The sequence below is a fragment of the Melospiza georgiana genome, chromosome 7 (genome assembly GCF_028018845.1).
Source record: "Melospiza georgiana isolate bMelGeo1 chromosome 7, bMelGeo1.pri, whole genome shotgun sequence".
NCBI classification, from domain to species: domain Eukaryota; kingdom Metazoa; phylum Chordata; class Aves; order Passeriformes; family Passerellidae; genus Melospiza; species Melospiza georgiana.
The window spans coordinates 20,979,567-20,993,417 of NC_080436.1; the positions used below are offsets into that span (position 1 = coordinate 20,979,567).

Below are 13,851 nucleotides of genomic sequence, written 5' to 3' on the forward strand. Positions count from 1 at the left end.
CACTACCAATTGCACATAATTCAAAGCCAAATATTGTCTGCATACAGTATACCTGGTATACTGAAAGGTCAACAGATACATTCTGATTTAAAAAAAACAACACCAGAAACCCCCAGAAGTTTCTAAAGGAAATAAAACATTTTATGAAGATATCTAGCAAACTTTTCTCTTTTTTTAAATTAAAAATTTTAGAATAAACATTTTTATGAAGCAACTCTGTAAAGTGCAGAATGACCTCAAATCCCATAGAACATAGCAGCCAGTCAGGGGGTTAATCAGCTAGAGAAATCAGAGCTTTAAAAAAGTGAACATTACCAGGAAATATATGTGTGACAAACTAAATTATTCTGTATGGTATACTTCATGGCTGATTCATAACTTGCAAAAGCACTCAAGAGCAAAATTTAGTTGGAATCTTGTTAAATTCTTCATGACTATAAGAGATAAAAGCATTAAATTAAGAAGTGATATGTACGACAGTTTCCAATTATGTGATATTCCCATTATGTGATGTCATTCATGCTCTTGTTTTTTTAAATAAGGCATGGACTAGTCATGGACCAATAAAATATGCTTGGGACTTACAGGAATTTAAATACATATGCAGAAAACTTGAGTATCTTTCAGCAAGCCATACTGAAAATGAACCCCCAACCTACTTATGTATCAATATAACTACATTAGAATGACCCTCACTAGGGGGAATTTGGAGGTATAATAGTACTTCTATTCTGTGTATTTTCTTTACATAGTTGATCTTTGTCCTGCTTCATCAAATTTGATGTTTTGTTTTCTGGCTGCTTCAGTATTGCTCCTCAGATCAGATTTATCTGCATTACTACTGTTTGCCATTGTGGATTCTGCTTCTGTGCCTTCAGGAGTTGCTCCAATGGGGCTCAGAATTTTCGCATTCTCTGCTGGGGGCCGCTTCCAATGGGGCCTGCTTGCCATCCACAAAATAAGTGAACCAAATATGACAAGCAAAAGACCAAGGCAGTTGACCAAAGTTGCTTCTGGTGGGGATTCACTGTATGCAGGATTTTTCCTTTGAAAAGGGAAAAAGAAAGAAGAGGTCAGAAAAGATTGTTTTAAAGACAATCCTGGTATAAAAACAGCAGGCTCCAGCTAGGTAGGTCTTTTAATACAAACAAAACAAAACAGTGTCCCAGTACTGGATGCTTACTATTCTGGGCAAATGGAAGTGTATTTGCAACAAATAACCTTAATAAACAAGTGGAAACAAATACTTACAAAGCAAATATAAGCTTTTCTGTGATTCCCATGAGGGCTGTTGCAATCACTGTTGCAAAGATGGTGAGACCTGAATAAACGTGTATTGGCATGAGAGCTGCACGGAGACGAACCGGAGCAAACGGGAGCAGAAAGACAGCGAAACCCAAGAACAGCTACAACCACAACAGATTCATAGTTAGAGATACATGGAAAGCAAGCTGCACTTCTCAAGCAGAACAAAAATAATCATAAAATTCCATTCTATTATGTCTTCAGGTAAAAAAATTGAAAATAATTGGCATTTCTATTTTTGAATGTGTTTCCTATCAAAATCAAAGCAAAATTCTAGATTAGGACTTGGGAAGCAGACATTAAATATTTTATAAAGCATCCTACGTGGTATCAGTGTCTAAACTTACTGATAGTGCTCACACTTCAGTGTCACTAATTAACTAATATAATAAAGGTGTGAGAAGCCACACTATTACAGTCTTATCAAGTCCTGTTATCTGCCTCTGTTGCAGATTTGCACATAAAGGAACATCAAAAGACAGTCTAATCTTCTGACTTGAGTGGATTAAATAATTTTATCTTGTTAGAATTGCAGTTAAATTTAAGTGCCTATCTTTACAAGAGGAATGGTCTCTCACTATATTGATCACATGGCATTTACAGAGTGAAGACATGTATGGGTGGCATCAAGTTGTTCAGGGTCATTAGTCCTCCTATTAGCACTAATTTTGTGATGGAAAATAACCTATCATATCCCATGGTTGCATCCACAGGCTTGCCCAGTCATGCTGAGGTTGCAGCCTTTCTTTAGTTTGTTTTACTGTTACTCACCCCTGCTGCTAAATTAGGCCCAGTGCATGAATTTGTATTTCATCCTGCTTTAACTCAGTCCTTGTTTTATCTTTCCATAATGGATTAGAGAGCCTGATATTTTCTCCCTTGGAAGCTTTTTAGTACACCATAATCAAATCATCTCTTAATCTTAGATCTGCTAAACAGCTGGAGTTTTTAAAGTCTTGCAATGGAAAATAGATTTTCCAGCCCACAAATTACTTTTCCAGAATTTCTTTGGGTTTGTTGGTTTTTACTTTTCTACATTTTTGCCCTATTCTTAAATTTATGTCAGTGTACTACACTGTATTAACCTACATTTGGCTAATACAATATAGTTACCATGTTTCAAATTAAAAAGGCAGGCAGAGTATTATGTGAGCATACGACTGACATGCCCCTTCTGGTAAGTGCCAAGTGATTTCTCTGTTAACAAAGATACTGCTTTATGACTATTCTTTATAGTGCTCAGTTGCTTAACAAACATCAGTGTCTGACTGGAGATTTACATCCCAGATTGGAGGAAGGAACATCGAGAATCTTTTGACGTGACAGGCGAGGCATTAAGTGCCATTGATCATGTTTATAGTAGCAAAATGAAAAGGAGAACTAAGATTTTAATCACAATTCTTAATTTAACCATTAGAAAAAATACTGATAGTCAGTGATGTGGCAGCACAGACTTCCTTGAAATAGCTGCATTATTAGGACAAACTTAATTTTAACATTTTTCTTATTCATTCATATTCATTCTTATTTATTTATTCAGCTGTAGAGAATATACTCAACAATGCTGCAACATGCTTTCCTTTTTAATAAATATTAAAAGCACTATTTCAACACTATTTCCTGTACCTCTTGGCCTGAGCAGTGAAGAATAAAGTCCAGAACCCAAATACCTTAGCTGAGGCTTTTTTGTGCTTGATCATAGATAATTAAGTCTTTTTTTCTTTTCAGTGTTTTGGGAAAAAATATTTGAAGGAGCAAAATAAATTTCCATAGTGTAGTAACAGTATAGGGAGTTCAGAATGTATATGCAGAAGCATCTGTATGTGTTCTGTAAATTTCAGGGCATGGTTGCTCTTCTTTGCCAAATGCAAAACACATTAAGTAAGCTCATTTTACATTACAATAATGCTAATTCTCTGCCAAGAGGAGCAGTTAGAAGCATGCCCACAAACATCTGTCAAAGTTCTGCTGATTCAGGAAAACTGGTTAGCCAGTAGTAGCTCATTCAGGTGTCAGATCCTTTACATCTCTGCTGCTCCCTGATGCACTTGTTTTGCTGATTAGAAAAGTCTTGAGGCCAAGAAATCACTATTTAAATTTATGATAGCTGAAAACCAAAACCAAAACCAAACAAAATCAAAAACAAAAACAAACAAAAAACCCCCCCCAAAAACAACTCATTACTTCATTTGAGACTTCCTTAATAAATGCTCTAACTGTTTTTAAATATGCTGCCAACAAATCAAGTAACTTGCTCTAAGTTCAGAAGTTAATAGGGCTTAGAAACACACTACACTGTAACTGTATTGTAGGTTAATGGCCATTTTGCCAGCAAATAAACAAAACAGGCTTAAAAATGCATTTTTCTTCAAAGTCAGTGATCCAGTATTTGTATGTTTACATAATAATTTTCCAAAAAGGAGTGTAAAATGGCTATCCCGGTAGTTATGATGTACTAGCAAGAGCCTATTTTGCCTGAATTACTAAAAACATTCTTCAAATGTAAAACCTGTTTATAAATACAGTTAGATTCTGACCTGCAGAGAATAAAATATAACAGCAGCCAGCCCAATCCAGCTGTGCAGACTGTACATGTTAGGAATGTTCTTGGCATTGTGGAAATCAAACACGGCTACCATAGAAACGATTGCAAGAATCATAGCTGTAGTATTTAATCCAGCATGTATGAACTTCATTAGGAGTTTGCTGCACTTCCAGGTCCAGGGCAATCTGTACACAATAATAGCTGAAGAAAGAAGAGAAACAAGATTTTAGCCCTTATAGAATAATTTCTTTCAGATGTTAATAATTATGCATAATTCACATAGGTACATTGTAAATTACAGCAAAATCCAACCTTAAGTCTTCTAAAAAGTCTATTAGAATGTTTTTTCTTACACACTTAGCATAGCATACTCTGAAAATACAGCTGAGGCTTAAATATAGCTTCTTAGGGATTTCTTCTCAATTATAAAAAATCCCACAAACTTAAATGTGTTTCAAAAAAAAAACCCCAGAAAATAACTTGGTGTCATCTTTTACTCAGTCATTAAATTGATTTAATGGGGATTTGGCATAGGATTTTGATTTTTCTGCTACTAGTCAGATTGGAGCAATATAGCCTGATTTTTATATTGAGAAGATCACTGTTGAGAAAGCATGCCGGATTATTTTATAATATTTATTCTCTTTGCAACTTTGGATAATGCTGTTCTCTAATTGCATAGATACTGATATGACTGTCTATTACATTGATATCAATAAGACTACTTTGAATGGGAAAATGCTCTTCAGCATAAGGGAATCATAATCTGACTTTAGACCAAAGTATTTAACAAATACAACTTGGCCTTCTTGGCTACCTGGGCACACACTGGCTCATGTTCAGCCAGCTGGCAATAATATCCTGCATTAGACTATTATTAACCAACTTAGTACTAATGATAATGACTTCTAATTTTGTAAAACAGATGTGTCAAAAGGCCCCAAAACAAATTTCAACATCCCAGGAGGATATTCCTAATAAATTTTTCTTGCCATATGTCCCACAGTACTGTCAATAATTTATTCATGGTGCAGCAGAGTACTGGACTCTGTATGAAGAAAACTTAATGAGCATAGGTCCTTATCTCAGTTTTTAGTCTTTGATCTCAGAGGGCCAAGTCTGGGCTACAATTTTTATATAATATTTTTTTTGTTGTCATCTAGCTGATTGAACTTTCAAAAGCACTATCAAACTCCCTAGTCACTTGTTCACATAGTCTCAGATCTCTGTTTGGGCCTTGAATTTTCAAAGTTGTTTCCCATAAACATTACAATAGAAATCCACTGAATAACTGACTAATGGCTTGGCCAGTTGTTAACAATACCATTCATTACCAAATGAGTAATAGTTTGGCCAGTTGATAACATTCATTATCATGTTACATGCCACAGCCCAGTTCATAGACATGATATTGTAGTTTGATTTAATCATCTTCATCTTTCCGTGAGGGCTTTGTGTGAACTTACACATTACAATTTCAGCATATTTGGTTAATCACTGTGAAAAGATACAGTTTTATTTCCCCATCATCCCTACTGTGTGCTCCTCCCTGCCTTTCTCATAACTGGTGCTTTTCTAATCTGCAGGAGGAAAGAAGACAGTCTGGGGAACAAAGGGGAGAGAAGGAAGATTCACCTTTCAGTGAGTACAGGCTCTTAAAAACTTACTGAGATGTGATATGTAACTTCATGTCAAAATTAAACAGCCCAGGTTAAAACATTCACTTAGAATGTTTGCTGGTGACATGGTAAAGCAGCCTCAGGAAGAGCCTTCTCAAGGCAGCCTCATGAAGAGCCTTCTCAAGGCAGAACATTTCTAGTACTGTTAAGAAATTTGACAGTCTAGGCACCCTGGATGGAGCTTTTTGACTCAGACCTTAATCCTGTTTTGAACTATGATTTTAAAACACATCACACAGAGCAGAGTTACCTTGCAATATTTTTATATGGCATGGGACATCTGTCCTTTAATAAATGTACAGGGCAAAATTCTAGAGTTTTTGACCAACAAGACAACATTTCCATCCTTTGTATAGACTAATAAACTCAAGAAACAATTGGTTTAATTATTATTTTAAATCCTCTACTCAAATTTAACCAAGTTTTTTTCCTTCTTTCAAGTACTTATCTTTCTTGTATGTGTCCAAAGAGCTATCTGATTTCTCACTCTCATCCAAATTGCTTTGAATTCAGTGGCAGACTTCCATCAACCAAATTTGAATCAGATTCACAGTGGTATCTTATCTGTTGTTATTTCATCTGATTTACTACAATACCTCTTCAGTCACCAACTTTGCTTTTCCTATTATGTGATAGGAGTTCCTCCCTAAATTATGCTGTGTTATTAGTGAATTCCTTGTATGCGTGTGGTTTCTTAGCTATGGTGAACTTCCATTTACCAAAACAGGGCTTGGGGCAACACCCTTTCTCTGTGACACAGGGAAAAAACTGAGTTTCAGAGGAAATAAAATAGAAAATACATAGGAAAAAGCTGCGGAAAGCCTCTCCTAATTTTCTTCAAAAGTTCTGTGCTTATTTATAAAAAAAAATAGGTTGAGCACATTAAGTAGTATAGATCTTAGTGAAGTCAACAGGTGGTTTTCATTGCTTATTTATAGCCTGAAATTACATTTCCTGTTGTGCAATATTATGTAAAACAACTTTAAAATATCGGTTATTGCTCAATACTGGTTTGCAGCTTGAAGCCACAAGAAGGCTGAGAACAGTCCCACCTCCCACTCAAAACCAAAGATTTACAGTGTATGTTCAAATCACAACAGTCTCTTCATAGCCAGAACAAGACAGCCTTCGGCATCTTCCAGCCTTTTGACTGGCTGGAAGTGTAATGGGAAAATGTTAGTCCATGACTGAACACTATGAAAACCAAAGACCATACATTCATAAAGAAATTAAAAATTAAAAAAAAAAAAAAAAAAAAAGAAAAAGAAGAAGCAACCCTGTATCTTAAAGATTATATGTTATTTAAGCAACAGAATAAATGATTCATTAAAGAGATATGCTTCACAAAACAATTCACCATAAGTCTAGCCTAAAGAAAACTGCATTTTAATAATGCTTGTGGTGCTACATTTTTTCTGGCAAAAACCGTGTTCCTGGATCAAGCTTCTGTGGTACTGAACTTTCCTTTCTCTTCTTGGGACATGGAAGAGAGGCAGAAGAGAAACTTTCCTACGGCAATATTTCTGGCATTTCGATTTTCAACTTGCACAAATTCCAGCTGCCTAGAAAAAACACACCTCGCAGGCATTACTCAAAGTACACGGCAATCCCCGGGCCAGGATAAACAAGTGCTTGCAGAAAAAAACCCCAAAACAACCCAAACCCCATATGTAGCAATTTTGGCTTATTACAAGGCACTCTTTGTCCCTCCCCGGGAGCGATGGCTTCCCTGCACTGCGGAGCGACTGCTGCGGGGCTCCCGGCCGGGGGCTGTCCCTGCGGCTCGGCCCGGAGCCTCCCGCGCCACCCCGGCCCCAGGCAGGCCCGGCTCCCCCGCAGCCCCGCGCCGACCCGGGCCCCGACGCACCGATGCCCTGGACGAAGACGAAGCCCGTGATGATGAGGACGGGGTGCCAGTTGAATTCCGCCGGGCCGCCGTCCCAGCTCAGCCCCTCGCGGTAGTGAAAGACCCAGACGAGGGAGAGGATGACCGACACGAAGCCGACCAGCAGCGAAGAAGCCAGGAACGCCAAGAATCGCCCGTAGTCCTCCATCTTTCGAGCCCCGTGCCCTGCAGCGAGCGCCGCGAAGGAGGGGCGGGCCGGCGGCCGGGTGGGGTCGGGCTCGGGCTCGGGCTCGGCGGGCACGGGAGGGGACGGGACGGGACAGAACGGGATGGACGCAGCAGGGGCGGGAGCAGGGCGGCACTCCGCGATCCTCCGCGCCCCTCCACCCTGCCTTCTGTGAGCGTCCCGTTCGCAGTAAGAACTCCGCCTTAGAAAATAATGTTCTGTGTCAGCCTGTGCCCTGCCGTGGTGACGGCTCGACTGCGCTCCCCCCGGCAGCCAAGGAAGGGAGCGGGTGGTCACGGGTTTTGTGCTGAGAGGCTGTTGTGGAGGTTGGGGAGTTCACAGACCCGCCAGAAAGATAAGCCACCACAGCCATAAGCACTTACAGATAAAGTAGGAGTGCTGTTATGAAGAAGAGACAGCGCGCACAGAAAATGCAGAGGAGGAGAAGCGCACTTAAAGACACTGATGTACTTACCTGGAGCACAGTCTTGCCATCATGATCGCCCCCTTCTCACTGGATTCATTGAGTGCTCCAGATATAGTACAGATACTAACCAGTTACATATGTGGAGCCTGGCCTAAGTGTGCAGGAAGATGTGGACATTGTTTTGTTGAATAGCACAAATATATCAAACGTCCACTAGCAAAGAAAGGGAATGCATAAACAGAAAATTCCAATAGGTATGGAAAGGCCCATTATAGGGAAGTTAGAGAGGAAAACAGAAGAAGAAAAAAAAAAACAACAGACTTGCTAAAGAGACAATAGACCTGCCAAAAATATAACATGATTGATTAGACCAGCTTGTTCAAGTCACATAGTCAGCAGTTACTTTTTGTTTTGGTGTAGAACATTCAGCTGGCTCTGAAGCCTGTCAAATGTGGTAGGAGGATATGCCCAAACATATATTCAACACTAATTTTCTGCTATGTGATTGGCTTACTTTAAAAATATATATAGTGTTGAACTCCATATGAATTAGAAGTTCATTATTTGATTGAGATACTAAAAAAAATACTATGTACTCTGGCTAGCATTTGATCTCTCTGGTATCACACTTAAACTGAGGCCTAGAAAATGAAAGGAAATGGTTTTATGAAACTTAAAATAGTTTCGGTAGAATACTGCCAATTCAAACATCATACTTACTAAAGTGTTGGAAATATCTACATAGAGACATGAACACCAAGCCAAATTGGAGTGGGATGCAAATATACTTCTTCATTATTGTCCTTAATCCCCTAAAAATACACCCTGACATTTTAAAGAAAAGCTTGGCTTGAGCAGCACTTGTATAAAGCTATTTAGCTTTAGTTTGAATGGATTTGGTGTGACCTGCCCTCAGGATTTAACTGGTTACTCATTTTACTCACAATGGCAAGTAGAACACTTGTATTGTTAAATTTCACAAGTCACAGCATCTAAGAGAAGATCCAAGCCCTAAATCTTCTGATGAATGCACTCATACATAATCTTGCCAGGGTGCCAGATTGTCATTAGCTTATGAGACATACAGGTCATCTTAATATTATGGTCAGAAAAATTTTACTTTTGTCTCTGTAAAGCATAAAAACTGACATAAATGTTTATTTTAAGTTGCCTCCTATGAACTTAAATCTCCCAATTGCAGAATGCTTCCAGTTCCCCCTGATTTCAACAAGCTTTAATTACATCCAGTATCCCAACAGTCCCATTTAGAAATCATCTGCTCAAGTGGATTTTACTTAAACTGTATCTCTCAGAAGATTTTGTGAATTCCTATAGCTCAAACTGGTTTACCCTGCTAAAGCAGCAAATAACAAGATCAGACACAAAATTCCATTGAACTGAATATGAAGCCTAGTTTTAACAAGTAATGATGAACAATTAAAAAAAAATATATAATTGAAGAAATTCTAAGGCTTAGAGATTGTTAAATAAATCAAACCAGAACAAAGTGCAAAATGATTTGTTAGACAAAGTGAAATGTTCTTTATAGAACATCTGTAATGCAGAAGAGATTTCAGGCAGCACCATTAGTAACTCTGGCCTGTATTTCTCTGCATTTTCTGTTCTTCCACCTCTTCATGCCTGCCTGGTGCAGATATCAGATTGGTGCAGAATCAGAAGCAATCCTTAGCACAGCTACGACGTCTGAGGGGATTTCATGTTTACTTGGGGTGGGCTCTCAACATGATACAGTTGACTGCTGAGGGCTGAATGACGCACTTGATAATCTGTTTGGAAAATAACCCCCCACATAAAAAGGAAAGTACCCTGTATGGGACTTTTAAGTCTCCTTGCAAGAATGCAATAAACACCTGGTTTTGTTAATCATTACTGTGGATAGGTTCTACAGCAGTTCATAATCTCTACTCTTTTCCAGAGCTTCCTAGGGACAATGATATCTTTCCAGTACGTTACCAGCTCTGTCAGTGTATATTCCCTCTTAGCAGTTCTGTTGGGACATGATAAAACATGCACTTCTTTTTTTGGATTGCTGCATTGTCAGATGTAGGATAACTGTGACTTCAGACCTGGAAGAACTTCAAAGTAGACAGACAAAATAAGACCTATGAAACAGACAAAGATTCACAGATTATTTTGAAGAGGTACAATGGATTCCTGCCAGTACTACACGTATGGTACTTGGCAACTGCTGGCATCATTCTGTACCATTCATACATTTTGAGAGCAGCAGCCTAAACATAAGTGTACATAAATGCTTATCAAAGCAACACACCATGTCACCATAGGCCATTATTTTGTGCTTCTGATGTAAATTTTTAATACAGGAAGTGTTTCTAATTTCAAGTGACCAATAACTGACTTGTCAGAGCTGTACTTAGAATAAGATTTTCTTCTACCAGCTACAACTTTGTCTTTTTTTCTATACTGGACAAGTCATTTAAGATCTAAGCCTTAGACCTGGATATTCCAGATAAGTTACAGTATCCCTTAAAGCATTTGGATGAGTTTTTCAGAAACCTGGTGGCTGTTCATTTTATAAACAAACAAAAGTGCTGAGATTGTCCAGTCAGTTTTGTTCTGGCAGCTAATTTAACTGACTGTTTTGGAAGCTTTAGAAATACCTCTGTAGAAGTTATCTTACCAGGAGCAATCCAGACAAAGGAGTTCAAGTAATTAGTGTTTGAAGGCACAAACAAGCTAGGATGATCCTTTTACTCTTTTTGATACTGAGTTCCATGCCTAAGCAATAGAACCATTTGACCTTTGCTATTGAGAACATTAATAGCAAAGGTCAAATTAATTTTAATTTGACTTTGCAAATTGTGACTGTGGAGCAAGACTCTTCCAATAAATGATTTCTACTTATTCTCCACCCTAGAAAGAGCTTTTTCTGAGTTAAAATAAGACACATAGTGCACCTTTTGTCCAGAATGTTATCCTGGTCATAGGCCAGTCATTGTTACCTGTTCAATGAAACTCTTTTTTTGGTCTTCAATCTAAAAACATTTTGCTTCTCTGAGTTGTAGGATATTTTTCTAGTAATTATTTTGTATAAGCTTTTTGAAGTTGTGGAACTGTGGGACAATAGTTGGAATTGTCAAGGCAAGATTGTAAAGTTTTACTGCTTTCAGTTTTTATTTGGCTTGTGCTTTCTTATTTTCTTCCCTACCACTCACCAGTCTTGCCAGTGAGTATGTGCTCAAGTGACAAGAGAAAGGCGGGATGTGCACTCTTTGTACCCTCAAAGCAAATCTTATCAAGAGAAGTCACTCCTTCCTATCTTTTAAATTTCTAGGCTGGGAAATTCCACCTGGGTCTCTAAACAGCTATATTTATCAAATACAAATAAAGGGCTAGCATTTTTGGGATCCCGTTTCTGCTTCTCTGTCCTCTCTCCAGTCATTGAGATGTCTTCATTGATGGTGAAGTAGAAAATCAAAAGTGATTCTGTTGAAGTAGAAATGCTGGAAGTGTGCTGCTTTGGTCCACAAAACAAAATGTTCCTAAGACAGCCATAAAATCAAGCCAGCTTTCAGGCAGTACAAAGAATTGGCTGTGGCATTTTTAGAAATACCTCTGTGGAAGTTGTGGCTGTTGAAGTTGTAGTTGTAGAAGCTGTAATGGCCCCATTACAAAGGGCTAAAATAGGAGGAGCATGGTGTCAACATTCAGGAGTTTTGTAGATTTCCATTGCCCCAGAGCATGGAAATGTGTGCAACCACGCTGCAAATGCATGTTAGAGGCAGGCAACATCCAAAGTTCAGACTAACTGCAGATGCAGAAGATAAAAGGGAAAATTGCCAATGTATGAGTCGGAATTTGGAACATTCAAGTAAATACAGAATAATTTTCCTGCCTGTCTTCTGGCAAGCAGCTGTTACTGGGGACTGTCTGAAGAGCCTGCAAGCCTATCATGTGGAATACATTGCTTCTCTTGCAGCATCTCAAGTAAGCCAGAGTTCTTGAGTCACTTTGTGGTATAATTCCAGTGAATTTTAGCTTTCCCTCCCATGTTTCCTTTTTTCTTCCTGTCTGAAGAGCCTGCAAGCCTATCATGTGGAATACATTGCTTCTCTTGCAGCATCTCAAGTAAGCCAGAGTTCTTGAGTCACTTTGTGGTATAATTCCAGTGAATTTTAGCTTTCCCTCCCATGTTTCCTTTTTTCTTCCTGAGAAGAATGTGCCCTTACTCTTCCCTAAAAATACCATGTTCTCAACAACACTATTCCTTCTCCACTCGGGCAGGAATAAGGCATTTGTACTCCCAGTTTACCAAATGAGTTACTAAGCTATACCAAGTAGTTCTTAGCAATCACATTATTGTAACTCTTCACTCTGCTAGGATGCCTAGTTCCTTTTATTAAAAAAATCAATCCCAAAACAGCAATCTATTTTTGCAGTTGGTAATCTTTTATTAGCCAAATCAAGCACTTTGACTACTTTATTAAACCTATAAATATTTGAGTGCACTGACATAAAATTATTTTCTATATTATTTCTAATTCTTTCTATATTCTATAATATAATAACCTGAAGATTTTGGTAATTGTTTTGCAATTTCAGTAAAGCAGAAATAAATACCATAGTTGTAGAAATGCCAAGTCTAGCAACCGGAGAACTTCAAGTGATCCTCTCTGAATTGTTGATACAATTCAACTACTGGTGAGTCATTGCTACAGACATGTCAGATCAAGTCCAGAAGAAATAAACTCTTTAAAGGTTTTGCAGTGTAGTGATACTTGTCAGTTAGAAAAGAACTCAGTTGCTGTTCTATATATTCTTTTGTGGTTCAGTCTTAGAAAACCAGTTTTACTACTTACTCTTTTTTGCACTTACCATTTAGGATTTGTTCATTCTGGCAACAGCAGAAAGTTTGTTTCAACTCTGGTGAAATTCAACATGAATTCACTAGTCCATGACCTTTTAAATTACTAGACCAACATTTTGCTCTAGTCTCTAGGCAGAGACTCAGAGACCCTGCTTTAAGCAGCAAACAGAAGTTCCTCACCACTGTTCTTTCAGAAAGCACTCAGCTTACATGCCACCCTACACAGCTGTCCTTTCCAGCAGGTATTCCTTTAAACAATCTTTATTATAACTGGGAGCCAAATTCATTTATTAGCTGTTCCATCTTGTGGGATAGCTGTTACAGTTCCATAAGGAAAAAAAATCTTGCTGTTGAGTTTTTGGCAATCTTCAGTTACTGTTAAGTAATATGAAGTCTTTTTCTCAATAACAAAAGGAAAAAAAAGACAAAATGAGAATAAAATGAGCAAGAAACTGTGCTGTTAAAGTAATTGAACATAAGAAAGAAACATTTTTCCACATTAAATACAGAAAGTTTGGGTGAAGTTATTTAATTGTGAGTGCTGGCAAAAGCGGTTAAGATCCCTTCAACTCTATGTGTGAAATACACATTTGAGTCTTTCCTCACATTAAGAGTTCACTTGTATATTTACATCTTATGTAAAACTTATGGAAGATAGGGTAGAAGTTGCGTGTTGCTGCTGCCCTTTATTTCTCTTGTTGTTTCATGAACTTTTTAGATGTATTTTTTGTGTTGTTTTTTCTTTCCACAATTACAATTCACTTTTTCTTTTGCATTACATTTTCCTTAAAAACTCGCAATAGAAAATTTTAATCATTTTTTCTAGAGCTCTTCTGTACTGCATCATCTAGAATGATCCAACTTAATTAGTAAAGCCCAGAGCAAAAATAAATATTTGCATTTAGAGTTACCATGCTTATGATGACAGTGAGGGTAGTGAGTTCTGCTTTGATGAGCTATGCTCCTGAGCCCAT

At 38.0% G+C, this 13,851-nt stretch overlaps 1 protein-coding gene across 1 annotated transcript; it reads right to left on the reverse strand.

The window, feature by feature from the left end:
• Nucleotides 1–119: 119 nt before the first annotated feature.
• LOC131085511 (plasma membrane ascorbate-dependent reductase CYBRD1) lies at nucleotides 120–7,722 on the reverse strand. Its single transcript, XM_058027797.1, has 4 exons — nucleotides 7,397–7,722; nucleotides 3,843–4,051; nucleotides 1,252–1,406; nucleotides 120–1,045 (listed from the first exon to the last, which is right to left on the reverse strand). Exons 1-4 carry the CDS (start codon nucleotides 7,581–7,583, stop codon nucleotides 745–747), a joined length of 852 nt encoding a protein of 283 aa, XP_057883780.1. The 5' UTR covers nucleotides 7,584–7,722; the 3' UTR covers nucleotides 120–744.
• Nucleotides 7,723–13,851: the final 6,129 nt, after the last annotated feature.

Bases quoted from the DNA above. Each gene is read 5' to 3' on its own strand.
- LOC131085511 (XM_058027797.1), bottom strand. From the start codon at position 7,583: ATGGAGGACTACGGGCGATTCTTGGCGTTCCTGGCTTCTTCGCTGCTG. The intron at 1,407-3,842 runs GTCAGAATCTAA...TTGTGGTTGTAG, and splicing joins TTATATTTTATTCTCTGCAG to CTGTTCTTGGGTTTCGCTGT. The intron at 1,046-1,251 runs GTAAGTATTTGT...CCCTTTTCAAAG, and splicing joins GAAAAGCTTATATTTGCTTT to GAAAAATCCTGCATACAGTG.